This window comes from Globicephala melas, chromosome X, assembly GCF_963455315.2.
Source record: "Globicephala melas chromosome X, mGloMel1.2, whole genome shotgun sequence".
Classification (NCBI taxonomy): domain Eukaryota; kingdom Metazoa; phylum Chordata; class Mammalia; order Artiodactyla; family Delphinidae; genus Globicephala; species Globicephala melas.
This window is the reverse complement of record NC_083335.1, coordinates 100,024,675-100,046,455: the sequence shown is the minus strand read 5'-3', so window position 1 is coordinate 100,046,455 and position 21,781 is coordinate 100,024,675. Positions and strand designations below refer to the sequence as shown.

At 38.7% G+C, this 21,781-nt stretch overlaps 1 protein-coding gene across 7 annotated transcripts in view; it reads left to right on the top strand.

Annotated features, from left to right (window-relative positions):
• GK (glycerol kinase) overlaps nucleotides 1–21,781 on the top strand; it is an 80,609-nt gene that overhangs the window by 36,434 nt on the left and 22,394 nt on the right. For 5 of the 7 annotated variants that reach the window (XM_070044696.1, XM_070044695.1, XM_030844450.3 and 2 more), the window contains 9 exons: nucleotides 2,728–2,804; nucleotides 4,893–5,030; nucleotides 7,092–7,201; nucleotides 8,953–9,019; nucleotides 10,139–10,156; nucleotides 11,855–11,890; nucleotides 12,263–12,330; nucleotides 16,582–16,624; nucleotides 17,102–17,182. In XM_070044696.1, coding sequence (XP_069900797.1) covers nucleotides 7,155–7,201; nucleotides 8,953–9,019; nucleotides 10,139–10,156; nucleotides 11,855–11,890; nucleotides 12,263–12,330; nucleotides 16,582–16,624; nucleotides 17,102–17,182 — 360 coding nt within the window. In that variant the 5' untranslated portion in view covers nucleotides 2,728–2,804; nucleotides 4,893–5,030; nucleotides 7,092–7,154. The remainder of the gene's footprint in view (nucleotides 1–2,727; nucleotides 2,805–4,892; nucleotides 5,031–7,091; nucleotides 7,202–8,952; nucleotides 9,020–10,138; nucleotides 10,157–11,854; nucleotides 11,891–12,262; nucleotides 12,331–16,581; nucleotides 16,625–17,101; nucleotides 17,183–21,781) is intronic. The other 2 variants (XM_070044694.1, XM_070044693.1) reach the window with 1 other exon arrangement.

Below are 21,781 nucleotides of genomic sequence, written 5' to 3'. Positions count from 1 at the left end.
AGCTTTCAAGTGAGGAGTGTAGTGCCCAATTTCTTAAGTAGTCCTTGTCAAGGAGCAGTAGAATCACAGAGCCCCTGGAACTCAGAGAGCCACTTGATCATCAGTTTGTCTTTAGTTTTGTTTTTAAATTAATGATTGGAACAAATTCAGTATCCTAAAGAACATTCCCTAAAAAAGAGGTTGTCAAGCTGTAGTATAACACTGAATAGCATAGGTAGAAGGACTCAGGCCTTCCTTGCCTGGACTTGCAACCAGAATCCTACAATGTAGGGACCGGGATGTGTGATTTCAAAGTTTTCCAGTTGGTTCTGGTGTGCTTCCTGGATCAGAACCACTGATGTTGAGTCTTAAACCACTGCAGTGTTTCTTAAAGGGGAGGGGCATCTGTTTAAAAGGTATATTTCTGGGCCCCCCTCCCCAGACCTACTAGCCAAGAATTTCTGGGAGTGGGGTTTATCTTTAATCTCCCTAGTGATTTTTATGTCCATTTAAATATCGAAAAATGCTGATCTGGAAGGTTTTGAGTCAGTAAACAAAAAGCCTAGAGCAGTGGTTTTCATGTCCCTTGGTAAGAAATAGATTTTACCTCATGATTCAACAAGCCAGCATAACTAAAACAGCGTTTCACAGGTCAATATTTATCCTACAGAGTCCAGTGAATGCTGGCATTTTCCATCCTAATGCATCTTATTTCATTTTTGTAAAGTAGGTAATGGAAACTATTAATACACTGATTTTTAAACCCCTAGGCCACTATAGTTTCAAACACTTGAGGATTGAGATGTGCTGTTAATTCTACCTGTCATAGGTTTAAAACTTTTCTCTCGACCTCCTCTACTTTTCCCAACTCCTCTGGTTAAGCCTTTAACACCTGCTAGGGTTGCTTGCCTATGAGGAAGGCCCACCTTTGTCACAGTCGCACAACACTGCCACTGTGTACAAAGCAGATTTCCCTTGTTCCCTGGACATGGGAGACCTTGCCAACTCCACAGCGCTGCTGCTAATGGCTGTATCAATCACAGGGCAAGTAATAGAAAACTGAACCCCAAGTAAGTGAAGTTATAAGGGGAAAAAAAGGAATTCTACAAGTAGCTTAGTTCAGGTGCTGTTTGATTCTCAAGTCAGACAGTATCGCCTGGATCCCCCGCAAGTCTGTCTCTTCTGGGTTGGCTCCAGATGTGGCCGATTCAGCTCTCTATTCAAGAGGGCAGCAGGCCCAGCTACACACTCCCAAGCTGAGCTGAGAACAGGGACTCTTTCAGACTGAGCACAAATCTCAGTTGGGCTGATTTGACCACATCAGAGCACATCAGAGGCTGATTTGCTCCTCTCCTGAACCGCTCACTGGGGACACGATACTGGACCTGGGGGTAGGGTTGAATCTCAGGCTGAGGATGAGGGAGAGTTAACTTCCTAAAGAGAATTAAAGATACAGCTCCCAGCAGCAAGAGGAATGGATGCCGGGCAGCAAATGCAGGTGTCATTGCTAGGCTATGTATTTCCATGGTCTTCCTCTTTGTGTCCTGTTTCCTTGGTTATGATGAGCCTGTTTTCTTAAAGTTTTCCCCACCTTTGGGAAGCAGCATAGTGTCCTGAAGCCCCTGATTTAATTCTTTTGCAAAGTAGCCACTGTCAAAATCAAGCACAGGCAAGCCCTCAAGGGAAATGATGCTTTAAGTAATTTAAAAGAATTGGTTAAAATTCAGGACAGGAAACAACTGATTTTTGAATGAAGAGAAAGGAATAGTACAGTTAAGGATGAGCCAGACCAGACAGTAACTGCCGGCACTCACACGTGTAGTGGGCAAGTATGCATAATCTTCCTGGTGCCCTTTAAATAAACTGTGTTTTTAGGAGGCATCTGAGCACAGTCAGTGCCTAAAAATATCGAGTGACCACTCACAGATTAAAAGTTAAGTACAAACCTGAAATCTGACAAATAAAGCTCAGCTGATCCTATTGTTTACCTTTTGCAATTGCTCTGTATACTATTTAATGCATTCTCTTTCGCAAGCCTTCTGCCGTAAAGCAGAACAGAACTTTCTACTGGGGGATCAGAAAGTGGATGATAGTTATTTAGTGAAAACAACATTGATCTGTTAAAATGGGAGTTTTTTTACAATCTAGCATGGAGAAAGAATGGTGAGCTTTAAATAATTCTTGTAGCGATTCTGGATTCTAGCCTACTTTGAAAGAGTTTAATGTAAATAAGCATTTTGTACATAAGCGACTGAATCTTATTTTTTTCCCCCTCTATAATAGTATCAGGTTCTCTACTTTGTCACAAACTGCTACCAAGGTTTTCTAAGGTACATGCTTTAGACATGGTACAGTGATCCTGGGCTGTGCATTTTGCCCTGGAAACTAGCCTGCCTAGCGTTTAGATTTTCTCTGCACTCATGTATGCATAGAAAATCCATATCCAAAAAATTTTTTCATTTTTTTCTATAAAAAAGGATACAAAATCAGCACCCTCAGGTATGTATTGTTCTCCTAACTTGGCCTATAATTTTGCATAAAAGCTTCAAATTCTCCCTCATAAATTTATTCTCTCTTCTAACAATATGCCCATTCATTTCTAATTTTCTAATTTCTGTCTTTCGAAAGCCGTAGCATTTTAATTGCTTATGGAAACTAATCTGTCTCCTATCCTTGACAGTGATTTCATAAAGATCTGATTTTTTTAAATGAAGTTTTTCATATATATTATTGTATTTTGGTCTATAGTGTGGCTTGACCTAAGAACCCAGTCTACCGTTGAGAGTCTTAGTAAACGAATTCCAGGAAATAATAACTTTGTCAAGGTAAGAGATCTCTTCAAAAGTATACTATAAAAATGCCTGTTTAACAAAAAAAGTTTGGAGATTTCACCAGGCCTTACATCTTATTGCACAGTAGTTATTTGATACAATTGATAGAATATTTCTCCACAGATAATTACCTTTCTATCTTTCTTGCCCTGTGGTAGATTGGAGGAATAATATTCCAAGGTAAATAGGCTGGAGGGGAAAATAAGGTGTCCCAGTGGCTTAAACCATACTCCTCACGGAGTGCTTCCTATAATTCAACCGTGCTTTCCAAATCCTTCTCTTTTTTTTTTTACTGTCCATCAAAGAAAGTTCTGCGTGCTTTTGAGTTTTTAGGCATCTGGATTCAGGGAGAGAAACTAGAAGACGCTCCAGCCTTTACTTGAACTCCTCTTCCACTTTCTTCGTATGAAGAAGCCAATAAAAAATGCCTAATTTTCAGTCCTTATATAGGTCTCTCTTCAGATAAATGAAGGGAGAGAAAATTTTTGAAACAGGCGAGGTACTTTTCTTAGCAAGGTCAAGGCCAATTTCTCCTGCTGTCCAAAAAGAAATTCCATTTTTTTTCTTTCTTTTTTGTTTTTGGTTTATTCCCTTTATATTTGTCAGTGGGACTGTTGAATGGCAGTTTCTTGTGGTTCTTGGTTCTGAAGCTAGTGCTCAAATCCCATTAATTGCAGCAGTCTAACAAACCATCCCCTACCATTACCCACCCAAATAACCTCAGTCTTGTCCTGAGTATGCCCTCACCCATTTCCTATCCTGTTCTCTTGGTCAACCTGCCCAGCCTTCACGCCTAACCTCCAGCTGCACTTTGCTTCAAGGGGTGCATGTTTTTCTCTCCAAAGCCATTTTCGGCAACTTTTACACCTTCTACTTAAATCATGAAAATGAGATATTTATATGCTACCTCACTATTTGGTTTGTGGGATGACCCTTGGTCCTTCAAATCAAAGAAGCATATTCCCATATGTTATTTCCTTTTATTATTTTTGAGCATTGATCTTTTTTTTCTAGGAAAGCTAGAAAACTATGAGTTAAGATTCTTAACTTACAAGCTTGCATTCAAGTGTTATATCCTTTGGTTTGAGCTTTTTTTACTAAACATATCCATGGGAGATGAGAAGGAAAAGGGATCACTTTCTGTAGTTGGGTGATAAATGAGAATAGGGATCAAGAAGGGGAAGATAGTTGCATTATTTTGATGTATGTATTTTCTTAACCACTTTCACCAGCCCTTATAAATATAGCGTTTAATATACTAACAAAAATGAATTGGACCTGATCCATTCTCAAGGAAGATTGATAAGCCCATGTTTCATTTTTACCCTTTAAGCTTTATTCAGTTCACCTTCCCTTTGTTCAATCTATTTGCTGAATTCAGGCAACTACTTTCTTTTATATATATATACTATTTTTTTTAGTTTATTGAGGTAACATTGGTTTGTAACATCATATAAGTTTCATGTATACAACATTATATTTCGACTGGCAACTACTTTCTTAAATAGAACAACCTTGTGTTGCTTTAATCTGGCGTGTCTTTGAGCTCTACTTCATTCTCCACCAATTTTATGTTGTTTGAATATGTGTATTGAATATGTATTTGATTTTTTACACACATAAATATATTGTTAAGGCTTATATGTTTTAAAACAATCTTCTGCTTGTGGTCATTAGTTTATGAATTGATATTCTCTCTGATTTTCAATAGTTTAAATATCACTTTCATGGAATATAAAATAAAAAGCAGAGTTTTGGGCTAGCTTCTGTATGTAATCCTAACTCATCACAAAAGTTAACATCTGCGTCTTAACTATCTAGATTGCAGGGCATGTGTCATTTAATTTTCTCTTTACCTTGCTATGTGGATGCTCTTTGAACTGCAAACATACCACTCTGATCTTTTTTCATGAACATGCTTTCCTGTGCCATAAGATAGGAAAAGTATTTTTATCCATAATACTGTAGGATTGCCTTTAGGGCCATTGAATATTTTGTGATTTATTGAGTTTTTTGATTTGGTGTTTTATTTTAAGCTGTTATGAATTTAATTTCCTGGCTGAATTTCATAACTGTTTTTAGTCCAAGACAGGCCTTCCACTTAGCACTTATTTCAGTGCAGTGAAACTTCGTTGGCTCCTTGACAATGTGAGAAAAGTTCAAAAGGCAGTTGAAGAAGATAGAGCTCTTTTTGGGACCGTTGATTCATGGCTTATTTGGGTACGTTTAAATATCATGTGTGTGTGGAGAAAACTTTTAAACTGCCTATCTTTCTTCTACAAAGAGTTTCAAACTTTTTAGTTGGCAGCATCATTAAGAAAAGCCATTCAAGAAACAGCAGAACAGTTCAGCCTCCATTTGAGAGGCATTTTTGCCTGCTTCTTCTTGATTTTTTCTTGTCTTATTTCAGCAAAAATGGAGGATGATTACCAAAACCACATCTCATGTCTATTACCTTTAGACTAACTAATTTAGGTAATTAGCAATTAGTAAATTTAAGTAGCCTTTATCTGCTGCCTATCATACAATCCCTTGCTATGTGCAGGCGCTTGGTTCTAGGACCCGCCGTGGATAGTTAGCTGTCTGTATCTGCGGATCATGTAGTACTGTATTATTTATTTTTAAAATCCACGTATAAGTGCACCTGCACAATTCAAACCTGTGTTGCTCAAGGGTCAACTGTACTTCTTTTCCACTAGTCATTTCCTAGAAGAAATGTATTTATTTCTTCTATTTTCTACTATTTAACATGATAAAACACCTAGGCTACGTTTGAACATTTGCTTTCAACATCACACAGCTGACTTTTACTTAATTCACAATATGAAAAATCATAGTGGAAATTTCTGATGTATAATCTTTTTGCCTAAGCTGAACATGGATGAGTAGAAACAAACATTTCCCAGATATCTGTATATCTTAAAAGTACATGTTCATTCTCTTTGTTCTCTCTCCTCTCTCTCTCTCTCTCTGTCTCTCTCTCTCTTTCTCTGTTATTTTTATTAAGGGCATTTTCAAATACACCCAAAAAGCGGAGGGAATAGTGTCATGAACCTCTAGAACAATGAGTCAGCTACAGTAATCAGCTGTGGCCAAACTTGTTTCAACTGTACTCACTCTTTCTCCCCATGGATAATTTAAAGCAAATGCCAGACATATAATTTCATTTGTAAACACTTCTCTAAGTATGTGATTATCTTTTCCAACATTCAGGGGAGCTTCAAGGGAACACTGCCCCTATTCTCACTTGCCAGATGCACAGAGCAGATCTTTCGAACCCCCTATCAGGAAGTAGCGCCTTCTCCAGCCCTCCCTGTGCTTGGCCAGGGCATGCTGTGCATTGTGTTCATGGACAGCAGTTTTCATACGTGTCGGTCACAGTTGAAATAATTCTGACAGTAATTCTCACAATTGCCTGGAGCCAGACTAAGACAAGATGTGGAACTGTGAGCTGCCATTTCTCCACTTTTGTTCCTTTCTTACTTCTCACTGATTCTACATGAAAGGAAGCAGCAGTCCTTGCAGTTCAGGTACAAGGGTATTAACATTAGAGAGTTTAAAACTGCTTTCAGGATATGTGCTTGGGTCACCGCAGGCACAGCCCAATGAGAATTGTTATTCCAAAACATGGACGCGCGCACACACATACACACACAGACAAATGCAACAAGAGCAACAACAGCAACACAGGGTTCAGTGAGATCCTAAGAGGCAGGCATTTCAATGTATTTTACTTTGCCAAATTTAATGAGACTCTGCATCTTCCAAAGATAAGAGGAGGAAAACAAAAGCTGAATTTTTTCTTTAACCATCAGTTAGCTAGAACTGCTGTCCAGTAGGGTAGCCACTTCGCCACGTATGACTATTGAGCACTTGAAATGTGGCGGGTGTGAATTGAGATGTGCATGAGTGTAAAATATACACTGTATTTCAAAGAGTTAGTACACAGAATAGAAGGTAAAATGTCTCCGTAATAATTTTTTATATTGAAAGGATATTTTGGATACATTGGATTAAATAAAATATGTAGTATTATTAATTTCACCTGCTTCTTTATATTTTTAAATGTAGCTACTAGAAAATATTCAAGTACATATGTGGCTCAGTGTGGTTCAATTACATTATATTTCTGTTGGACACTGCTGAAAACTAAAAAATTAAGTAATTGAAATGTTCCATTCTCCTGCCTTATGTGCTCTGCAACTGATTATGGGTCTTGACAAAGTGTAAATTAAATTGCAAATAAGTACAGATTTAACATGTCCTTTTCACTCTGTCCAGAGCTTGACAGGAGGAGCCAGTGGAGGTGTCCATTGTACAGATGTAACAAATGCAAGCAGGACGATGCTTTTCAACATCCATTCTTTGGAATGGGATAAAGAGCTCTGCGAGTGAGTTGTATTTTGCCCTAAGAATAGATTTCCAAGTGTGTTGCCTATTTATAACCTAAATCTTACTATTTTCAGATGTTAGTGGGGCACCAAACTTTAACTGTTGATATTTCAACTACAATATACAAGTCTGTGTTGTATATTCTTTTAAGACAGACTTTTTTTTGTTGGGAGGGGGGGTACGCGGGCCTCTTACTGTTGTGGCCTCTCCCGTTGCGGAGCACAGGCTCCGGATACGCAGGCTCAGCGGCCATGGCTCACGGGCCCAGCCGCTCCGTGGCATGTGGGATCTTCCCGGACCAGGGCACGAACCCGTGTCCCCTGCATCGGCAGGCAGACTCTCAACCACTGTGCCACCAGGGAAGCCCCAGACTATTATTTCTTTTGTAACGTCTTTATTGGAGTATAATTGCTTTACAATGGTGTGTTAGTTTCTGCTTTATAACAAAGTGAATCAATTATGCATATACATATGTTCCCATGACCGTTTTTTTTAGTTTGTTTGTTTTCTTAGATTCCATATATATGTGTTAGCATATGGTATTTGTCTTTCTCTTTCTGACTTACTTCACTCTGTATGACAGGCTCTAGGTCTCTCCACCTCACTACAAATAACTCAATTTCGTTTCTTTTTATGGCTGAGTAATATTCCATTGTATATATGTGCCACATCTTCTTTATCCATTCATCCGATGATGGACACTTAGGTTGCTTCCATGTCCTGGCTATTGTAAATAGAGCTGCAATGAACATTTTGGTACATGACTCTTTTTGAATTATGGTTTTCTCAGGGTATATGCCCAGTAGTGGGATTGCTGGGTCCTATGGTAGTTCTATTTGTATTTTTTTAAGGAACCTCCATACTGTTCTCCATAGTGGCTATATCAATTCACATTCCCACCAGCAGTGCAAGAGTGTTTCCTTTTCTCCACACCCTCTCCAGCATTTATTGTTTCTAGATTTTTTGATGATGGCCATTCTGACCTGTGTGAGATGATATCTCATTGTAGTTTTGATTTGCGTTTTTCTAATGATTAATGATGTTGAGCATCCTTTCATGTGTTTGTTGGCAATCTGTATATCTTCTTTGGAGAAGTGTCTGTTTAGGTCTTCTGCCCATTTTTGGATTGGGTTGTTTGTTTTTTTGTTATTGAGCTGCATGAGCTGCTTGTAAATTTTGGAGATTAATCCTTTGTCAGTTGTTTCATTTGCAAATATTTTCTCCCATTCTGAGGGTTGTCTTTTGGTCTTGTTTATGGTTGCCTTTGCTGTACAAAAGCTTTTAAGTTTCATTAGGTCCCATTTGTTTAGTTTTGTTTTTATTTCCATTTCTCTAGGAGGTGAGTCAAAAAGGATTTTGCTGTGATTTATGTCATAGAGTGTTCTGCCTGTGTTTTCCTCTAAGAGTTTGATAGTTTGTGGACTTACATTTAGGTCTTTAATCCACTTTATTGCATATATAATGAATAGGCCAAATTAAGTAATTGTCTTGATTATTTTTCAAGGAAAATTAGATTCCTCTATAAAAGTACTTTGGTTTTTGTGTGCTTTTTATTTTGTATTGATTTGTTTGTATAAAGTTAGAGTGTTAAATACCCAAGCATACTGCTGGCTTATTTATTTGTTACTATTTAATTGTACACTAAAATAAGTTCATTTTTAATTGTTGTTTACATGACTTTAAATTCATATATATGTTTCTAGATGTTTATTTAAAATAGTTTTATATACCCAATCTGATTGTTTTTTAGATTTTTTGAAATTCCAATGAAAATTCTTCCAAATGTCCGGAGTTCTTCTGAGATCTATGGCCTAATGGTAAAAAATAATAATAATAATTTTTATCTTAAAAAAGGCTTTACTATTCAGAATTCAAAAGTCAATTGTGTTACGTTTTATATTTTGAGACCTGTACATTTTGTGAATGTTGACAGTATGTAAACTAAGAATTTAGTATTGTTTAAATAGTTTTATAACTTAAAATTCTTGAGTCCTACTTACCAGTTTATATTTTATATAAACTTTATATAAAACTGTATATAAAAACTTTATCTATTATAAACTTTATTGGCTTTTCTTTGAGTATTTTAAAGTATTATTGAGATAATCTAACTACAGAGGGTGGTAAGGGAATGTTTGGGCCAGGTTATGCCTTTAATCCAAATAACTGTTCGGTAGTTGTGGTGCCTGCTCTTAATTTATGGGAAGGTCTCTTCACATTTTAGTGGTGTTCTTTTTCCTGTTGAATCTCCTTTAATGGCCAAACCATGTCTCCTGGTAGATTCTTTGTCAGCCTGAGCAAAACTTTAGCAAAGAAACTGAAAGCAAACAGTCTGTTCTGATTTGTGATTCCTGATTAAACTGGTTTTCATCATGGACATTTTTACTGTTGCTTTCATTGAAACCCACAGAAAAAGTAGTCTAAGCAAAAAGTACACTTAGCATTACTGAGTATCTCTGATTACACATCAGGGATGAAAACCTTTAGGACCATTTGAACTGGTGTTTAAGGTCAAAAAACTAGAATTTATGGTAAAGATTAAGAAAAGTCTTAGATTAATTGCCAAAAAATAATGTTTTGATATTTCATGAAAAACATTAGAAACTCTACTTATAGACTTTAATAATAATAATAGAGTAGAACACTAAGTGTTCTGGATAAAGCTTAAGCAAGAATTCTTAAATGTTTTATTTATAATAAAGCCCTTTAAGGCAAAATGGAATTTTGTAAAGGAAGCATAGTCATTGCTTATCTACAATTTAAAAGTGCTTTGATAATTTCATAGCTACCTATAAACTGACTTGGGTCAGAGAAAAAAAAACTATTCTTGAGAAACAGTTTCAGAGGATGGTTAAAAAAACATTTAACTGGCCTAGTTTTCTCTTGCATTTAAAATATTATGCTTCTGTCCCCCTCTCTCCCCTTGCTGACTATAGAAAATCTCTCATAGTCTGGTGAGTAGGTTGCCCACCAATTATGCTACCCATTCATTTGGAAAAGATACAGTGCATTTCCGTTTAGTTTTAGATAAGCAGAAGTCCATTTACTAAGTAGATTAATCTAGAGCCTTCCATGACCCTCCAAATTATTATAAGCTCTAGTCAAGCTTTAGGTGTTTTTAAAATGTAACCTTATTTATTTTTAAGTCTTCCATAAGGCTGAGGAAGACTAAGGTAGTTTTCTGGAATGAGAAATTCTGATGGTCCCTATTACAAAGTACAGTTGTGATGTGCTTTGGGCTTTAGCACAATAGGGAAATCAGGTGTAGTTTTTAGATGTCCTAAACATCTATCTTAAATGATATCTTGCCCAACCTTTCAGACCAGTTAGTTGGAAATGCACTGTCACTTTTTCTGCATGCTTCACCAGAGGATATTCCCAGGAATCCTCCAGAGACCCCCCTCCCTGTGAAGAAAAAAGAGCGCTTTCCGTGCCTGACTGCACATAGTAGATTCTGCTGGTAGTTTGATAATAACTTCAGTAGTATAAGCAAAGACTTCTTTCAGTATTTAAATACATTAAGATATCTAGTCTATAGGTTTCCTGATTCACTTTCAGCCCTTCACTTATTATCCAGGTTCAGCTTTTCTAAGAATTTATACAGTAAATAAAAGATAGGTCTTGGATTAACCCAAAAGCATGAAAGAAATAAAATGTCATCCACTAGATAGAGGGCATTTTTTATTTTGTAAAGGGTTTCCACACATATGCTATTATTTCCTTATCATAGCCATGTGAGGTGGCTTCTGTTCTTACCCTCACTGTCACAGATAGGGAACCCGAAGCTCCCAGAGGCCAGGAGACGGGCTTACAAATGGCAGACTGAGGGGTCAGGCAAAAGCTTTAGTTTGGTGCTCTTCTAATACATCACAGGTACATCAGGGATCATATTCCTTTACCCTAATTCCTTAATATCAGTACAAATTGCTTTGTATTAGTGTAAGTTGTTTGTTTTTTTTTCACAATTAAGTTTGGTAAAGTCCACAGACAGTCACTTAAATCTCATTTTTTTTCCGCTAGAATGCTGGCAATACTTGATCAAAGTCAAAAGCACTATTCATGGCATAAATTAACTCTTGCTTATCAAAACTTGAAGAATGATGTTGGCTATGAACAAATAATACCCAATACCTGAACCCTCTCTTGTTTCTTACTTATCTTCAGAGCAGTTTGGGTAGGAAGAACAGTTGGTAAAATACAGCCTCCCAAAACAAACATGTTCCATGCTGGTTTAATAGCTATTTATATGTTCATTTTAAAGGATGTGTTAGTCTTTTCTTAGTAACAACAATAATAGCAAAGAGCTAATGGCCTTTGGCATGCATATAAGCCCAGGCCCATTTTGTAGATAAATAAATTGAGGCATAGAAAGGTTTCAGCGGCCTGCTCAGTGACTAACTAACTAACTAACCAGGAGTAGAACCCGCGTCTCCTGACTCTCAGTCCAGTGTTTCACGTCCATGTCTCTTCTTGTCATTCTAGGAATATTTCTAGTATCTCTCTCTCTGAACCACTCATGTAGTTGAAACACTTGCTTTGTCTTGTCTGCCCACATGCTCTGGCATGTTGCTATTTGTGTTCATTCCTGTTGCAGTTATGTTAGTAGAGCCAAATTTGTGATTATTCATAATCCTTTTTTAAAATTTTATTAGAAAGCTGGGGCCTTGGAAGGTGTACCAATATCTGGGGTAAGTTTCATCACCAAACATCTCCCTGCTACCCGCCCCCTTCCATGTTATGGCTTCCCTTAATCAATCTTCCTCCTTCCTTAACTATGGAAAATAAGTAAGAGCAGCAGAATTGGCTAATTCTTGTTTCACTGTGACACAGTGTAGGCTATTGAGAATTTTTTCTGAATAAATTAATTCTACCTCTCCCTTCCTGTACCTGTTTGCAGTGTTAACACATGGGAAAATGGCCAAATGGAGGCGATGCAAAGAACATAAGACAATTCGTTCCTTCATAAATAAAGAGGGGAAAATAAATCTTATGGCTGTCCTAGAAAGGAAATGAACAATATTGTCTTAGTCAGTGTTCTTTATTGTCATGTATACTTTCAGTGTTTGGGGGACCAATCTGCTGCATTGGTGGGACAAATGTGCTTCCAGGATGGACAAGCCAAAAACACGTGAGTTTTAAGAAACAGACCTGAAAACCAATGGTGTTTTGTTTGTTTTTCCCTTTGGTGTTTTGAATGAGGAAATGCTTTTGAAGTTCATCCAGGCTGAAAATTAATAGCTTAAGAGTTCCAGTACAGATATATATACTTTTCGCCATTTGTTTTTCTTCATCTCCTTCACATAGAATTCACTATATCATATGTAAACAAACTGATGAGGCTTGTGAAAACCTTAATTTGTAAAATTCAGTACCTTTTCCATCCAGAAACTAGATGTTGGTTTAAAGTATTCTTGCCTCGGGACTTCCCTGGCGGTCCAGCGGTTAAGACTCTGAGCTTCCACTTCCAATTTTCAACATGGTGTTCCTGCCCTAGACTTTCTCACTAATTATAAAGTCATATTTTTGTGGGATTTTCAGTGTTATTTCCCTGGCACTGTGCTTTCTCCCCGTCATGTGGAGTTTCTCCTTCGACAAGAAGCAGAAGGAATGACGGAAGCAGAGATTTGGTGCATTTTTCTCCTAATCTCATCTTCTTACTGCTCATACGTGCAGTCTGTAACAAGCCCCATATTTAATAATGATAAGATTACTCCCACTTTAGGCTGGGAAAGATTCTCAGAGAGGTTAAGCTAGTAAGTGAGAGCAGCAGTCTTTGCACCCAGATGCAGCTGATTCAATTTAGCCGGGGTACTTTACCTCTGTACTTTACTGTCCTCTGTGTGGAAAAGAGTTCCATAGACCTGGCAGGAGACTATCTACGTTTAAGTGTTTTTTTCTTGAGGAATTTCTAATTCTCTCATTAATGTTAACTTCAGTGTTTACGTTCTACTTTTGTCAGTAATGGAATGTCTTTACGTTTTAGATTAAGTGTTCTTGTACTCTAGTAGGGCCAGAAGTCCTCATGCAAAAGTGTGACATTATTTGTGTGAGAGGTTTTTTTTGGAGGGAAGGTGGAAAAATTCTTTGCAGGTCATGATATCCTGAGGTTACCATCAAGGAGTGTTTGAGTCAGCGTGCGTCTGGAAACATATTCTTTGAATTCTGGGTCCCAGGTAGCTGAGTCAGGAGTCAGAGAAACGATAGAAATGGTAGAAAAGTAAGCTGTCCCCTCCGCCCCCTTCTTTCGTCCTCTGCCAGACACCCTAATGCTAGCTAGTAAATCAGATGCTCTCTCTGTGTCAAGTACCTAACACTACAGAGCACATGGGAGGCACCCAATAGAGTTGCCAGATTTTCCCTCTCTTTATCCTCCCCTCCCCCTTAAGCATTATCAGCCAAATCCCGAAATGATGAATTTAAGTTAGGGAGGGCTTGCTGAGTACCTCTGCAGCCATTGCAGGTTGGCAGAGGGGAATAATAGCAAATTGTAAGATCTTTGGGCTCATGTTTCGCTTCCTGAGGGGAAAGAACACAAATATACAGTTCATCATATTATAAATCAGAACTTATGTGCCATAAAAAACTTGGAAGTACTGCTGTTGGGTTTCAAAGGGAGGGGAGACCAATCACAAAAGATTGTTAGTAATGAGATGTTTTGAAGACTTAGCAATATTGGTGAACGCATGGAACACTGAACCAAGATGCAGACAGGGAAATGGAAGACTTTATTTAGAGAATGTGGAGAACATTTGGGTGGGAAAGTGGTTGTGGGAAAATAAGGCTAGGGTGATGGTGTGAAACCCTAAACTTCAGACTGAGGATTTTTTTTCTTGAAGGCGGTGGGACACTTCTGAAGGTTTGTGGGCTGCTGTTCCGAGATGACTGGAGCTGTTCATTAATGATATGGCAGTCCTGTGTTAAAGTGGGGAGAGATTAGAAGCAAAGAGGACGTGGCGGAGGCCACCATGGCATCTCAGTAACAAAGACAAGAACTAAGAAGGATGAGGGCTGAGGGAGGCGTGGGTGGATATCCATGGCGCTACAGAGGGACAAGAGACAGGAAGCAGGTATGGAGACTAGTCCCCTGGGCCCAGTGGTTAGATTTAGCCAAAGTAGGGAATGGGTCCAAGTAGAAGAATTTCTGTTTGGGACACGTTGGCAGTACTGGTAGACTGTACATTACACACATACGGTAATGGGGAATGAACTCAGTATAAAAGTAAGGGATTTTGAATTGCCCATATTTAGAGGTGATTTTTGAAGCGATAAGAATAGATAAAATTACCAAGAAAAAGTATACAGGTAGAGGAGATATTTAGAAGAAGGAAGAGGTGAAGGGATGTAGAAGTCAGACAAATAGAATGTAGTTAGTCATTAAAGTGGAGATCCAGTGTAGAACTGTTGAAGAGAGGGGCTTGGTCAGCAGTGCAAAATAGTACAAATAGGTCATGGAGGCTGAGAATGAGAACAGACCGTTGTACATAGAAGTCAGGTCTTCAGCGGTGACCTCAAAGAATGAAGTTTTAGTACAATGCTCAAGATGGAAGCCAGGTTGCAAGTGGTCAAAAGAGATGCGAGTAGGTAGAGAATAGAGACAGCAAGACAGAATGTGCTTTGCAAAAAGGCAACTATTCAGGAACGGGAAGTGAAGTACGTAGTTCGTTAGGTTAACAGGATCATGGCCAAGTTTGGGGAATTTTGTTTGTGTTTTTAAGTTAAGTTTGTGTTTTAAGTGCCTCCTCTCCCCAGAGGCCCTAAGTGTAATAGAGGAGTCCTTCTGCCTGTTTCACAGCTTCGGCCAGGGCCACTCACGCTCCCACTGTGTACCATCTTTGTTTGGCCCACTTCTCCGTGGAGAATAGCAAACAACCTTTAACTTTCCAGAGCTCAGAAACGTCAGACGTCTTTCTGGGATGTTTGAGGAAGGACTGGTAGGCCATATAAATGCTGAAAACCCCATATAGGTTTGATGACTGGGAAGAAAAAAATAATAAAATTTAAGAGGAAAGTAATTGCCTGTACACTGTTTTGAAAGCTGTGGCCTAAATGTAGCAAGGAGGTCTCTTCATATATTGACAATACTCAGTAATTACTTATCAAGTATATACAAACTTAAGAATTCACTTTTATTAAGTACCTTGAGCCTCTGCGTCAATTTCATACTTTAAGACTTGTACACTACCATTCAGTATACAGAGTGTTTATATGGGGACTAAATCAGTACAGATTTCTCCTTTAAATAGTGTGGAACAGAAAATTCACTTCCATTTTTACGAATATTTATTAAAGGAGATTGACTTAAAATATATAGCTTTTTCAGCGTCACAGAAGTAAAAAGGCGTAGCGATTTATGTGTTTGAATTCGTATATATATTATTACCCGTACCTGGTGTCATTTGACTGGTGTCTTTGAAAACTTAGATATTCATGAATCCCATGCAGGCCGACAATCAAGCAGAAGAGATAGACGGTCTTGGGCTAATTCTCATTCACAACAGTGGTGCCTGGAAAAATGTTTATCAGAAAAAATTGCCCTGGCTTTCTATTTGCCCCACAAGGCCCGTGGGGAGGGAATCCCAAACAGGGCAGGACAGCTGTGGAGAGCCAAGGGTGATAGTCACAGCCAACTGATTTGAAAACTGTCGCCATGTGACCCTTACTGATATCAGTTTGGGCTGCTTATCTGCCTGGCACAAGTCAAAACCACTCACTCATGTCCAAGCACCAGATTTGTTGCAGAGTCCGAAGGTTTTGCTGATAAGGCTGTCACAAAATAAATTCAGTTCTTCCACGGCAGCTGTGTTACGTGCTGGCTATGACTCTCCCACCAGTGTTAGTAGAATGCCCTGTCCTGCGCAGAGAACAGGGAAAGTAGACCAGCAATAGCTTTTCCCTCTGGGCCCCTCATTTTCCCAAAGTCCACCTACACTTTCCTGTACCCTGGACCTACCCCCTCTCCATGCCAGAAGTTTATGACTGTGCTAATGATGGAGCTAGGCTGGCCCGCTCCATTGCTGAATGCCTGTTAGTCATGATGCTTCACTTCATGGGGATTAATAGCAATGTAAGTGTGACAGAATTTAGGATTTATTGTACCTCAGTGCTATTTTATGAACATGGCCCTGGGCTATGACTAAGTGCCAAATACTATACTTGCATTTTTCCATTAGGATTGCACTAAGTACATTTTCTTCTAGACTGTTCTTTAAAACATTATTCCAAAGAGTTTGTGATGTTTGTTAGCTTTTAGAACTTTTCTAAAACTTTAATATAAATTACTTTTATTGTTCTAAGTTAAATGTTAGTTTTGTAGTATTAATGTTTCATCATTTACTTTTAATAAAATTGTCCTACTGTTCATTCTTCCCCCCAACTATAGGTATGGAACAGGCTGTTTCTTACTATGTAATACAGGCCGTAAGGTTGGTTTTTTTCAAATTAAAAGATTAGTGAAAGTCTTCTTTAACTTCATATAAATAACACTTGAGCATAATTTGCTATTAAGTTACTTTTGAGTCAGGAGCTTTTATTTAATTTCTATCAGGGTTTAATTTAGAGCTCAGTAAAAATGATGAAAATCACTACATGTGAATGGTTCTTGTAAGAACCATTTTAGGTTCTTTGAATTTTACATGTGTGTGTTTAATTGTGTTAGTGGGATATCTATACTAGGACTTTGTCAGATTCTTAATGCAAATCTAATTTGGAACGAGGGATAAACTTTTTATACTGTTTAAGTGTACTGTTCTTAATACTGGTAATTTTGACTTTTAAGATCTATTTTCTAAATTGTTATATTTATTGAATTATGTTGTAACTAGATCATTTTTGCTTTAGAAATATTCTAATGCTATCTTTTTGTTTTCCTGACTAATGAAATCTTTTTCTCTTTGCTACAGTGTGTATTTTCTGAACATGGCCTTCTGACCACAGTGGCTTACAAACTGGGCAGAGACAAACCAGTGTATTATGCGTTAGAAGTAAGTACATTTCATTCAGTATAGATAATGTGACAAACATTCAAAGCTAATGAAAACCACAGTGTTGTCTGTAAGAATGAGAAGCAACTCCTCATCTGTTACAATTTTATAATGACATTGCAACAATTCAGTCACATCTTTATTTTTATTATTTATTTATTTATTTTTGGCTGCCTCGGGTCCTCGTTGCTGCACGCAGGCTTTCTCTGGTTGCAGCGAGTAGGGGGCTACTCTTTGTTCTGGTGCGTGGGCTTCTCATTGCGGTGGCTTCTCTTGTTGCGGAGCACAGGCTCTAGGCGTGCGGGCTTCAGTAGTCGTGGCACACAGGCTCAATAGTTGTGGCGCACGGGCTTAGTAGTTGTGGCGCATGGGCTCAGTAGTTGTGGTGCATGGGCTTAGCTGCTCTGTGGCATGTGGGATCTTCCCGGACCAGAGATCAAACCCGTGTCCCCCTCACTGGCAGGTAAATTCTCAGCCACTGTGCCACCAGGGAAGTCCCCAGTCACATCTTTAGGCTCCACTTCCAATTCTAATTCTCTTGCTATTTCTAGTTACTTCCTAGAAATAGTGTTGAACCGCTCAAAGTCATCCATGAGGGTTGGAATGAACTTCTTCTAAACTCCGGTTAATGTTGTAATTTTGACCTCTTCCCATGAATCACAAATGTTCTTAATGGCATCTAGAGTGGTGAATCCTTTCTACTAGGTTTTCAGTGTACTTTGCCCAGAATAGACCCATCAAAGGAATCACTATCTATGGCAGCTGTAGCCATACAAGATGTATTTCTTAAACAATAAGACTTGAAATTCAAAATTACTCCTTGATCTATGGGCTACAGAATGTATGTTGCATTAGCAGGCAGGAAAACAACACGAGTCTCATTGTATGTCTCCATCAGAGCTCTTGTGTGACCAGGTGCATTGTCAGTGAGTGGTCATATTTTGGAGGGAATCCTCTTCTGAGCATTAGGTCTCCACAGAGGGTTTTAAATATTCAGTAAATCATGTTGTGAACAGATGTGCTGTCATCCAGGCTTTCTTGTTCCATTTATAGAGCACAGGCAGAGTAGATTTAGCATAATTCTTAAGGACCCTAGGATTTTCAGAATGGTAAATGAGCATTGGCTTCAACTTAAAGTCACCAGTTGCGTTAGCCCCTAACAAGAGAGTCAGCCTGTCCTCTGAAGCTCTGAAGCCAGGCATTGACTTATCTTCTCTAGCTCTGAAAGTTTCAGATATATCTTCTTCCAGTATAAGGCTGTTTCATCTACACTGAAAATCTGTTGTTTAGTGTGGCCCCCTTCATTAATGAAGGTGTCTTAGCTAGATCTTCTGAATTACTTCCTGTGGCCTCTACATCAGCACTTGCTGCTTTACCTTGTACTTTTATGTTACAGAGACAGTTTCTTTCCTTAAACTTCATGAACCAACCTCTGTTAGTTCCAAACATTTTTTTCTGAAGCTTCCTAACGTCTCTCAGCCTTCATAGAATTAAAGAGAGTTAGGGCCTTGCTCTGGATTAGGCTTTGGCTTAAGGGAATGTTGTAGCTGGTTTGATCTTCTATCCAGACCATTCAAACTTTCTCCATATCAGCAACAAGGCTATTTCACTTCTTTATCATTTGTGTGTCCACTGGAGTACTTTTAATTTACTTCAGGAACTTTTCCTTTGCATTCACAACTTCGCTAAGCATTTGGGGCAAGAAGCCTAGCTTTCAGCCTATCTCAGCTTTAGATGTTCCTTCCTCACTAAGTTTAATTATTTCTATCTAGCTTTTGAGTTAAAGTGAGAGACATGTGACTTTTCCTTTCACTTGAACACTTAGAGGCCATTGCAGGGTTATTAATTGGCCTAATTTCGTTATTGTTCTGTCTCAGGGAATTTTTTTTTTTTTTTTTTTTTTGCGGTACGCGGGGCTCTCACTGCTATGGCCTCTCCCGTTGCGGAGCACGGGCTCCGGACGCGCAGGCTCAGCGGCCATGGCTCACAGGCCCAGCCGCTCCGCGGCATGTGGGATCTTCCCGGACCAGGGCACGAACCCGTGTCCCCTGCATCGGCAGGCAGACTCTCAACCACTGCGCCACCATCGAAACCCAGAACACACACATTTATCATTAAGTTCGCCGTCTTATATAGGCACAGTTTATGGCAACCCAAAACAATTACAATAGCAACACCAAAAATCACTGGTCTCAGATCACCTTAAACAACTATAATAATAAAAGTTTGAAAAAATGGGAGAATTACCAAAATGTGCCACAGGAACACAAAGTAAGCAAATGCTGTTAGAAAAATGGCACCAATAGACTTGCTCTGTGCAGGGTTACCACAAACCTTCAATTTGTAAAAAACACAGTACCTGTGAAGCACAATAAAATGAGGTATCCCCACTGTGGGATTTGTGCCTCCGTGACCATAAACACTGTTTCTGCTACTCTAGCCTGAGTGTTCATTAATTTAGTCTAATAACCCCATCATATCACTGGCTCCAGGAGCATATATTAAAATATCTCGCTCTTTTTCAAATGAATTATTATCAAGCCAAGTCGATGCCATTTTGTATTTGCACAGACGATCTTTTGTTAATCTAAATTGAGGTCTTTGTTTCTTCCTGTTAAATTTCAGGATAGTAATTTCAGCCTGTTCTGACACTGTCTGAATGCTTTTTCATTCTTCCCACTGTTCCTCTTCCAGTTTTGTCTCATCTGGAGACTTAACACATAAGCTTTATGATATCGTTTTTTTGTTTTTTTGGGTTTTTTTGTGTGTGTGTGGTATGCGGGCCTCTCACTGTTGTGGCCTCTCCCATTGCGGAGCACAGGCTCCGGACGCGCAGGCTCAGCGGCCATGGCTCACGGGCCCAGCCGCTCCGCTGCATGTGGGATCTTCCCGGACCGGGGCACGAACCCGTGTCCCCTGCATCGGCAGGCGGACTCTCAACCACTGCGCCACCAGGGAAGCCCCATATGATTTCGTTTTGATTCATGTAATTTTTTTGTTTAGTTTCATAGAATTTTAAAGTAGAGAGGGGCAATAGATTAGATGACAACAGGCTTTGCTACACCCTGCTATTCCCTTGTTTTATACATGAAGAAGACAAGTGAAATTGGAGTCATTTGGCCAAGGTAGCTTGACAGCTAGTAAGTAGCCAATCGTCGATGCAAATCCCGGTTATTGGGCATCAAAGTCTAGATGCCTAGGCCGCTCCACTGTGCCATCTCCTTCCTTGTAAATCTGAGTATTCAGGGCTCCAGTCTACCAAGTCCAGTGTTCTTTTCACTGCATCTCCCATATGTCACACCCTTCTACTAACCTAGCAACTTGATCACAACACACACACTCTAGTATATTAACAACAATAGATAGAATCTTTTTTCTTTTCCGAATTCTCTTCAGTTAACAAACATCTTGTAAAATTAAGAGAATCAAAAAAGAGTGCAGAGAATAAAGTTAGGTGGGTAAAACTTTTTCTCAGTGAATTCATGCAAATTCCACCTGGTCACACTGCTTCCTTTTTGGGTTAAAGTGCTTACAAAGCAGATATTTAATACCCATTTCTTTCATTTGACAGATTGTTGTTAGCCTTGGCAATCTGAGGTATTCAAAAAGTAACTTTCTACCCTTTTTGAAAACTGAAACTATAACTACCCCTCTTAGTTTTTAGTCTTCTTTCATTCTCCCTCTGCTGATTTGGAAGCAACATAACGCATTTCTCATTTTTTGTTGTTGTTTTGGGGTTTTTTGCTAGTACCTTCAAAATAATAACTATATATTTTTCTAAGAGTGCTTATAATTGTTTAGTATTTTTAATAACCACCCAACCATGATGAGGACCTTGAATGCTTTACCCTTGCCACCTCCATCCATAATCATGTTATTGAGTTTAAAATTTTCATTTCCCCTTTTTCTTAAACACTCAATAATTCATACTGTTTTCTTTTCAGTCAATCATAAATCATATCAATTGACATATTTTGTCAATTTCCGTGTCCAGTATCGTTTCCTTGGTCCCATACCTTTTACATCGTCCCCCACCCCCAGTTTTTTCTTGCTGAGGGATAGCCTTTCACAGTTCATAGAGTCTGGTGCGGTGAGCCTATTCTTTTTTAGGTTTGTCTTTATTTTGCTCTCTCTCTGGAGTGGATATAAAACTCAGTTGCTTTATCTGCATCCCTTCTGGCCATTTTTTGATGCTGATGAGACCTTCGCTGTTCTGATTTAAAAGTGGTTCCTTTGTAGACAGGTAATCTGGAAGTTTTAAACGTTATATCCTTATCATTGATGTCCCATAGTTTTACTATGATGTGCCTGAGTTTGGATTTATTTTTACTTATTCTGTTAGGTACTTGGATACAAGTCTGTCTTCAGTTCTGGAACATTCTCAACAATTATCTCTTCAAATATTGCTTCTCTACCATTACCTCCATCCTCTTCTGGAATTGCTATTGTACGGATATTGGAACCTTCCAACCCACCCTCCATGTCTCTTAACTGCCCTTTTATATATTTTTAATCTCTTTGTTTCTCTGTGCTGCATCCCTGGTGAGTTTCTCAATATCTACCTTACATTTCCAAATTCTCTCTTTAAGACAAACAAAA